Below are 10,010 nucleotides of genomic sequence, written 5' to 3' on the forward strand. Positions count from 1 at the left end.
GAGCTGGCCATACACAGATCCTTTCAGGGGTCAGTCTTCAAAAATAATAATGAATATGAAGCCAAGTTCACTTACTCAGTTGAGTGCCTACTGCAGAATATGATGAGGAAAACTCATACAGTCTCTGCCATCCAAAGAATTTATATCCTGGTGTTCTGAAGGAAACGGAATGAAGGGGACTCTCATTTGCTAAATATCTCATTTTGCTAAGCACCAGGTACTTTAAAAATAGTAACTCATTTAATAAAACTCTCTCTACAACTCTAGAAGAAAGGTATTATTATCCCCTGAAACTCAGAGATGTTAAGTAATTATCTCTACAAAACCCTGAGCTGTATCAAAGCCAACGACTTTTTACTAGCCCACACCTTCTGCAATTCTGAGTATGCTTAGCCTACTGGAAAGAGTGGCTTTCCCAGGGCTGAATATAACATGATCTGCTCTGACATGCATTGCTAAGATGAGGGTCTCATTTCTAGGAAAGTCCACTGAAGACTGGCTCAAAAATCTGTTCTATTTCAATGTTTTTAAGGATCTAATACTTCAGGGTTTACAGATAATTAGAAAGATGAAGTTAGCTCAAATGCTATAATCAGTGGCAATGAATGTGGTTTGCAAAAATCATTACAGATATAATCTCAGAAACCTGAGGGGAGGGACTGCAGTGGGAATGAAAAGACACTGCAAATAACTAATGCAATACATACAGCAACGAAAAATAAAATTTAAACCCACATAAAAGACACCTGTTTATATAAGGAATAATTTTTAAGATCCTTATCTATTAATCAGTTTAGAAAGAAATTATGTATCCAGATGGTTACATTGTGCCATACCAATATCTTTACCAGAGGACCTGATGTTTCTGCTGAGCTATAAAGAGTAGAAACCTGAGACACAGATGCTGCTCTGATCAAAAAGAACCTTCTTCAGACACACTAGGGAGCTTTATATCATTTTAAATTTTGCATGTGCTCTCAAAGTTGAAGGGTTTCCTATAACTGACCAGATAGTACTGCTGAGTCAACGGTATGCTTATGCCATTATGGAGTCCAATAATTCCCATTACTATCTCCTCTTTCTCACATTATTAGCAATTGAAATGATAAAACTGCCAGCAGTATCATTCCTAATAAAGGCATATGGAAGAAAGAAAACACATTTTCATTTGAAAATGAGCACCATTTGCTTCCCCAAAGTAGAACTAAACAGCAGTGGTTTACTCTTAAATCTGGGTGCCTGCCCTCAAAAAAAACTTTTGAATTACCCCTTTCAATGTAGGTCAGTTGGGAGAAATTTTGGAGTTATCCCATCATTATTGCCAGGATTATTATTTCACCCAGTCTTTCAGGTTTTGAGGACTAGACTTTGGAAAGACTCTGAAAAGGCAGAGTAAAAGTTGAAAAATATTCAACTAACACCTCATATGGAAATACAAATAATTCTAAAAGCCTATAGGCTGATCAGTGAAAAACTGAAGTACAGAAATCCAAGTCCACAAAAGGAAGTGTAAGACAAGTATGTCACAAGCTCAAGTCGAACTATTATATTCAAGTTAAGTGGGAAAGAGCATGTGAACAGTTAAACCCAGAAAGCAAAAGTGATACAGACTCAGTTTACTGCCTATTTCCTACCCTTTCCAAAAAAAAAAAAGGCTCTGAAAAAGAAACTTTTTACAGTCTCTTAATAGAAAGAGAACTGGACTTGGAATTAGGAAGACTGAATTGGAGTTGATTTAACTAATGTTTACTGAATACCCATTATTTGTTCCAGGGCCTGAATATATACAGCAGTGATGAGGGAGACAAAACTGCTACCCTCACCAAGTTTACATAGGAATTGGTGAAAAACATACCCACTTAACCCTTCCAGATCTCAATTTCCTCTGTACAATTAGGGAAGTGGACTAGGTGTTGTTCAGGCTGCACTCCAAAAACATCTCAATATCCACCTCTATTTTAATCCTAACGGCTCTGCTTTTGTCTGATTTTTCCATCAGTGGTCTATCCACTATTTCCTTCAGAGCAATAAATATGTTTTTTAAAAAGGCTGGATAACCACTAAATAAGTGATCTATAGATACCATTCCAGTTTAACAATTCTGTCTCCTGTAATGTTCTATCCTTATACTTCTGACATGTTTCTTTTTCATCATGCCTGGAATTCCATACAGACAAATTAAAAGGAAAACTATTTCATGCAGGGCTAAAGAATGAACCAAAACCCCAAAGGATTGCTTAATCTTTATCTACAAATGCCAAAACAATGTAGCAAAAATTGTTTTTTTCTAAGATTAGCAAAAAAAGACAAAAACAGATTTGATGTTGCTACTTCTCTACTTAAGCTACTTCCTTCCACCAAAACAACAAAAAATTGACTGTAGTTTTTTATTTTACTTTATTTTTTTGAAGTATAATGGACACATGCTCTATTAGTTTCCGGTAGACTAACAGAATAATTCAGTATTTGTATAAACTGCAAAATGATCACTACAATAAGTGGTTAACATCTGTCACCATACATAGTTACAGATTTTCTTTTCTTGTGATGAGAACTATTACCATTTCCTCTCTTAGCCTAGTTTTTTATCTTAATTTCCAAATTCTTTGGCAATGATACTCAAGGCCTTTCTGCAACCTGACCCCTTTTTAAGTATCCTTTTCAGCTTCAATGCTTTGGGTTCTCCCTATTACCCAGCACACTTCTTGTCTCTTGACAGCTTCTCTTCTAAACATGCCGTGCACTTCCACAATTTAAGACTTTTGTCCATGCTGTAACCTCTGACTCAAGACAGTCTTGCCTTCCTATCGATACCTGTCAAATCCCTCAAGGTCACCACCAAGTCGAATGTCACCAAAATACAGGTGAATTTAGGACAAAGGCAGTGATTCACTTTCCACCAGGCTAATCTTGAGTACCCAAGTATTAAACATTCCACAAATGCTTTAATGAATTATGCTAAATGGTAGAAACAAAGCATCATCCGTATCTGGCTTCTAACGATCTTACAGATTTACTACACTCATTACAATTGATGTTCTGGCATTTCTTGAGCATTCACAAAACTTATAAGGCTAAGATCAATATCTCCCACTTTAAAAATCTTTCACTAACACAGTAATGATGTTACACAGAATCAAGAAAAGGCAATCCTTGCATCACTGTTAAACATGGGTTTACAATATTCTAAAAGACTTGGGATCTCTTCTTAAATGACCATGTGCTAGTTCCTTCACACACAAAACTGTTCAAAAACAAAACAAAAACAACAATTTATATTAAGTTCACAAGAAAAGAACTGCTCACAAATATCTTTATGTACGTTCAGGACAGGAACACAAAACCTACAACAATGTTCACATTCAAACCCACGACAGCAAACAATGACCATTGGAAGCATATAATATTGCCACGTATGGTTGAGCCAAAGGATACTAAGCCTAAGACATCAACCACTGATTGTCAGGATACACGGTAATCTTCATGTTAGAAAAGCATAAGCTGTAAAAACTAGATATTGGCTGAACTGACATAACCCAATGAATTTTCATTAACAAATTGTACAAAACAGGTCCATCCAAAAGTCGTTTGTACTAGTGTATTAGTACAGTGTACTAGTGTAGTTTTGTTCTCTTATGAACACAGGACACTTTTTCTGAAGTATTCCATTACTTCCAAGAGTTCTCATCTAAAATACTATCAAGTCTATAACATGAGTTCCTCCTACCGTGGCTCCATCCACAAACATTCAAATCTCAAGATTAGGTAATGAATATCCCAGAAATGATTATTTTTCACTTGAATCTCCTGCATACTAAAAGCCTACGACCTTAGCATGAAAGCGGCTTTCAAGTTGCACAGGCTGCTGCCTGTACGAAGGCCTTTCTTTCCTCAAAGCAGGGCCAACTCTGGCACGTTTTATTTCTGAAAGTGAAGCTGCGGGAAAAAAGCCACCCAGATCTAAAGGTATTCGTTTAAATCCGTTTGACACCTGCTCCCTTTACAACGCGACAAGCAAACTCCAAACGCTAGAGCAGCAGCCGCAGCGGCAATGACAGATCCTGAGGCCGAATTGGGTCAGGGTTACGGTTACTCTTATGTTGCATATTTACACCCTTTTGTCTACAAACTTGCGCGCTAACTTAAGTTCCCTACAAGGCAGCGGGCTCGCTGGGCCGCAGAAATCAAAGCAATTTTCCTGACTCGGGAAGGGCACAATCCATGCAGTTCCATGGCTACACCAGTTTTCTCCAGACCACGCACTCTGCGGCCTCGGCTTTTCGCCGGAGAAAGGGTCGCTCCGGGCAACTCGCCTGCGCTCAAGCTGGATATGAGGGTTTTTAAACTGCACCTGGGCCCCTCCTTTTCCACCGTCCCCACTAACCCCGGCCGCTTTCCGGCCTTGGGTCACATTACGTAAACAGCCCCGGCCCCAGTTTTCCCAGGTCGGCCCCCGCCCCCGCGCCAGGGCGCCCCTCCCCCCCTCCGTACCACGCGTCCCCCCCCCCCAAGTCCGCCCCCCACGCGGCCTCCGCCCGCGGCCTCGGCTCCGCGCCCCAACCCGCCTCTGCCCCCGCCCCGACGCCCCCCACGGCCCGGCCCGGTCCAGCCCAACCCGAGTAGCCGCCCAGGCTGCCCCGCCGGCGCTAGGCCCCGCGCTCCGCAGGGGCCGCCCGCCTCACCGTTCTGCTGGTGCGGCGCCGGGCCCGGGCCGGCGGGCGCGGCGGCTCCTGAGGCCGCAGCTCCTCCAAGCTTGGGCGGGATTCGGGCGCTGGCGGCCGGATGAGGGGATTCGGCGGGGGCCGACATGACGGCGCTGCTGGCGGCGGCGGCTCCGCTTCAGGGAGGTGGGCGGAGGGAAGGGAAGGCGGGGCCGGAGAGGCGAAAGGAAGAGGAAGGAACGCGCCTGGCGTCACCGAGGGAGTCGCCCGGGACCGCGGCCGGGTGTCGGCACTCCGCCGGGGAGACCCGCTCTGCGGACGCAGGTGCCGGGCCCCTGGCCCGCCTCGTCGCGCCGGGCTGCGCGCCCCAAACCCTGAGTGCGGGGCTCCCGACTCGGGTGGCTCCCCGCACCGAGGCCTTGGGCCGCCGACGCAACGCCCCCTGCAGGTCGAAGCCCGGCAAGCTCAGGCTCGAGGCGGGGTCCGGGGCCGCGGCCTCCCCGCCAGCCTGGCGACTAAACTGCTCCGGCACCGGCGGAGCCCCGGTCGCTTTGAGAGGAAAGGGATGGGCCCCGGTAGGACTCTCATCTGTGCGGAGGCTGCGCGCGCGGCGAGCCTGGCCCCGCGGGGTTGGGAGGGGGATCCGCGCCGCACCCTAGCCTCGGGGTGACATCCGGAGCTCAGGGCCACGCCGCATTGGCCTGACCCCACCCACCCTTCGTCCTGAACTGGAACCCTGGATTCACTTTTGGTTTTTCATCTTGAAATTTTCCCTCTCAATGTTAATTCTAAAGGAAATACGGCATTCAGGGTAGGAATGTCTACTTGTCTGTAGGAAAGTGTAATCCTCAGCAAAGGAAGAGGAAACATTTCTCTTTGATAAACACAAGGATCGAAATAAGTGCGTTATTCTAAACTTTTCCCACTAACTTAAATCTAGGGAAGGGGAAGGAGGAAATAGAGCAAGAGAAACTGGAAGACAAACTTTTATCTTCCTCATTTTTGCCAAGAGTTGCATCATTCTGTTGATGTTTAGATGAGAAGCTATAGCATCCAAAGCAGAAACTCCGCCTGCATTATATACCTTGAAATCTTTGAATCCCTGGCCTATGCCAGCAGGCTAACTGGCAAGCAAATCTTGGACTTTATTACCCAAGTCATTTTTCCATCTTAGAACCCTTAGTGTGCTACCATCTTTATTAGAAATGAAATTGCTCAAGGGCACCTGATGGTTAAGCCCTCGGTGGGTTAAGCCTCTGACTCTTGATTTATGCTCAGGTCATGATCTCAAGGTTCCTGAGATCTAGCCCTGGGGTAGCCTGCTGGGGATTCTCTCTCTCTCTCTCTCTCTCTCTCTCTCTCTCTCTCTCTCTCTCCCTCCCCCTCCCCCACTCGTGCTTTCTCTCTCTCTCAAAATAAATAACAATTAAAAAAAGTGAAATTGTTCAGAAACATTGAATTTGAAATGGGATGTAGCAAGATGTTTCTGGAGTGATAAGTCTAATTTACCGAATAATTATGGAAATCATGTAGTGTGATCTAGAATAATGCAAAGCTTCCCTTTTGTTGTTCCCATGAATTAATGGTATTTGGTGCTTTAATGCATCAAATGGACTACAAATAGGATTGCAGTAGTTGAATAAGTACTTTTGAGTTTTAGGGTTTTCAAAGAGACGTCATGCTCCACATAGAAGTGGCAAGCTCTTTTCCGCAGCATTCCCAGCTTTTCCACAGAAACCTAAGCCCTGCATGAGCAAAAATCACACTTTGCTTTATCAAGGAGATTACATGGTTACAGGTTCCAAGGCTTCCCAGGAGTTCTTTGAAAAAAAAAACAAACAAAACAAACAAAACGCTGGATTAAGGGCTACCATTATGAGGGTAAGGAAATCACTAGGCAATTGGCATTTTGCTCCTGAATGTATCTTCCTTTAATCAGAGGTATATGTAATGAAGGCAAGCCCTATCTGTTTTAGGGGAGACTCCTAAAGAGGAGGACTGGGACCATGTTTCAGCAATCTTCCCCACAATCTTTATCATCTGAGCTGCTTCCTCTTGTCCACTAATTTACCATAGTATTTTCTATTTTCTAGCATGGTTATAAGAATCTTTTGCATGTCAGATCCTACAACTTTTTTTTTAATGTTTATTTATTAGAAAGAGAGAGAGTGTAAGGGCAAGGGAGGGGCAGAGAAAAAGGGAGAGAGAATCTGCACTGACAGTGCAGAGCCTGAGGCAAAATTTGATCTCATGACCCTGAAATCATGACCTGAGCTGAAATTAAGAGTCAGACGCTTAACCGACTGAGTCACCCGGGTGCTCCAGATCCTACAAACTTTATGAAAATGTGTTATTTTGCTCTCTTGCTTTAAGTTCCGTGACAGTTATCGGTGAAGAAAAGGATAAAGGCTTGAATGAGTGAATGAATGCTTACCATGTGCCAGGCACTGTACTAGTCACTTGAGATGCGTATATATGTGGAGATATATATATATATATATATATATATATATATATATATATTTCCATTTAGTCTTCACAATAACGCAATAACTCTACGGGATATTTTTCTTCTTCCCATTTTACCAGAGGAAACTAAGAGTTCTAGAGTTCAGTATTAGCAAAAGTCATGAACCTGTAAATAGCAGAACCAGAGATCAAACCAAGGTCTATTTAGCTCCAAAATCTTTACTCCATTCACTACAAGCTATGCTGGGTTCATTTACATTTTTCTTCATAAAGCTGTGCTAATTATGATACACTGTTTTGCTTGTCAAAGGATTTTCAGTTTTGCATATTTAAAATGTATTCCAGTATTCTTTAGAATGATGGATCTCAAAATGTTTGAAATGCAAATTAACAGGTCCCACCTAAGACCTACTGAACACTGGACGTGGGCCCCAACAGCAAACTCTCCTGGTGATTCTGAACGCATAGGAAAATATGAGAACCACCGCTTTTGAATAGCAAAGTTAAGGTGACTTGGTTCATTGTTTTTTTTCACATTGGGAGGTAATGCTCCTTTTCTTCAGGACGTCTCTTCAATTTTTTTGTCAGTCATTAAAAGTGATCATTTTTAGATGTGTGATGACAGTGCCAGAAATGCCAAATATGGTAGTGCCTGTGTCGATTCTGATCGATAGGCGGTGTTGAAGCAAATGCTGACCTCCAAGTCTGTGTTCAGTGGGAGAGTGCTGTAATTGAAATTAAGCCCTTCTGCAGGTACAGGAGGGAAATTTTTACTGAGTGTTAGATTCTGACACATGTGCCACTATTTGTCACCCCTAACTCAGGACTTACATTCTTTATAACAGAAGTTGCAGGAGACTTCACAACTAAAGACCTATGTGGATCTCAGAAGATGCTAGTGCAGTCCTTTCTCTGTTGTAGCCTGGCTTCCCATCCTCAGACAGGTTTTTTTATTCTCTAGTTTTTAAATCATGTCTGACCTTTGTGTAACACCTTTTTTCTCTCTTGTGTTTTTTGTAATGTTTATTTACTTATTTTGAGAGACAGCGCATGTGCAAACATGAGTGAGGGAGGGGCAGAGGGCAGGAGAGAGAGAGAGACAGAATCCCAAGCAGGCTCTGTGCTGTCAGCACAGAGGCCCACGCGGGGCTCGATCTCAGAAACTGTGAGATCATGACCTGAGCAGAGATTGAGGGTCAGACGCTTAAACAACTGAGCCACCCAGGTGCCCCATACCTTTTCTCTTTTAGTAGCATTCCCTATTGGGTGTCTCTCTCCCAACATGAAAAACAATTTTCTTCTTTCTCCTTCTTTATCTGATCTATTTACACATTTATTGCATTTTTAGTAGGCCCGCACTTTGAGTAACAAGATTCCAAAGGGCATCTTTCTATTACATTTGCAAGTTCACTGGGGAAAGAAATACCCTGCTTGGATGATACCAAGGGAACTACTTAGCAGCTGCAGTGTAGTCCTACCTGGCTCCACTTGTATTGATGTGGTGGTACAGATTAAACTGGGTCTGGCACTTCCCTGGCTTTCTACAGCTGGTATTGGCAATGGACAGATGAATAAGATATAATCTGTTCCCAAATATTTTATGCAGGATCTTTTACATATATTCTTACTTTTTTTTTTTTTTAATTTTTTTCAACGTTTTTATTTATTTTTGGGACAGAGAGAGACAGAGCATGAACGGGGGAGGGGCAGAGAGAGAGGGAGACACAAAATCGGAAACAGGCTCCAGGCTCCGAGCCATCAGCCCAGAGCCTGACGCGGGGCTCGAACTCACGGACCGCGAGATCGTGACCTGGCTGAAGTCGGACGCTTAACCGACTGTGCCACCCAAGCGCCCCTATTCTTACTTGTTTATATTGGAATTTCTTGATTTTTTTCCCTATCAACTTGCTCTATTATTTTTTTCTGTTCCTTGTGAATCTTTATTTTTTCTTTTTATTATGGCATTCTAAATTGAGTTCTACCACTTATACTGTGATGGGAAGAAACAGTTTCACTGACGTTTATATTATATGATTGCTTATGTTTATGTCATTTAATTATCATGTAAGTCTCGAATATCTAAGACACAGCTAAGATCCTAAAAGAAAAAAAAAAGATGGGGATTATTAGGCAAATAATTACCATATAGTCAACTTGTGCACAAAACTGCATGCAGAAAATTCTGTCAAGTTCTTACTTAGAAGATTTGGCTATTATTTCAGATATATAGTACTATAATTTCTGTAGCTATCCACTTATCCAGCCCATAGCAAGTTAGAAGCAATGAATCACAAGATGGGGCGGGGGAGGTACTATTGATATGGGCATATTGAGAGCAGCAATCGTTATCAGTGGCCAGAATAAATACAGGAAAGACAAGAAAATTGGCAAAATGGAAGAACTGAAAATGCACAGCAGTATGAAGCAATTAGTTAAATTGAACAACCCTGTATATTCCACTGGGAATATGATAAACATAGCCCACAACTCTGCCATCTGAGAATTTCTAACCTCGTATTCTGAAGGGAATTGAACGAATGGAATTCCCATTTACTGAGCATCTACTATACAACTTGAAATCTCTAGGACATTTCTCTTTCTCTCTTGCACACACACACACACACACACACACACACACACATTCAGGAGACAGCAGGGATACACAACCTATTTTTAGAACCTTAGAAACTCTTGTACATATGATCAGTTTAGGCTTCTAAAGCCCCATTGTTCTAATATTCACAAGTCCAGAGTGAGTAGAAGAGTTTACCCTCCTAGGCCCCATATGCATGTTCACCAAACAGAAAGAGCCAGTTCTTTGAAGCTTTAGAACCAAGCTTACTCTTTTCTTTTTACTGGTAGCAAGTTGTAAAGTGGTGC

At 42.7% G+C, this 10,010-nt stretch overlaps 1 protein-coding gene across 5 annotated transcripts in view; it reads right to left on the minus strand.

Moving 5' to 3' along the window:
• SEC24B (SEC24 homolog B, COPII coat complex component) overlaps positions 1 to 5,061 on the minus strand; it is a 99,045-nt gene extending 93,984 nt beyond the window's left edge. For 2 of the 5 annotated variants that reach the window (XM_027062264.2, XM_027062245.2), the window contains exon 1: positions 4,683 to 5,046. In XM_027062264.2, the coding sequence (XP_026918065.2) occupies positions 4,683 to 4,809 (127 nt within the window). In that variant the 5' untranslated portion in view covers positions 4,810 to 5,046. Of the gene's footprint in view, positions 1 to 4,682 lie in introns of all 5 variants that reach the window. The other 3 variants (XR_008296195.1, XM_027062252.2, XM_027062256.2) reach the window with 3 other exon arrangements.
• Between the last annotated feature and the right edge of the window lie 4,949 nt (positions 5,062 to 10,010).

The sequence above is a fragment of the Acinonyx jubatus genome, chromosome B1, assembly GCF_027475565.1.
Source record: "Acinonyx jubatus isolate Ajub_Pintada_27869175 chromosome B1, VMU_Ajub_asm_v1.0, whole genome shotgun sequence".
Classification (NCBI taxonomy): domain Eukaryota; kingdom Metazoa; phylum Chordata; class Mammalia; order Carnivora; family Felidae; genus Acinonyx; species Acinonyx jubatus.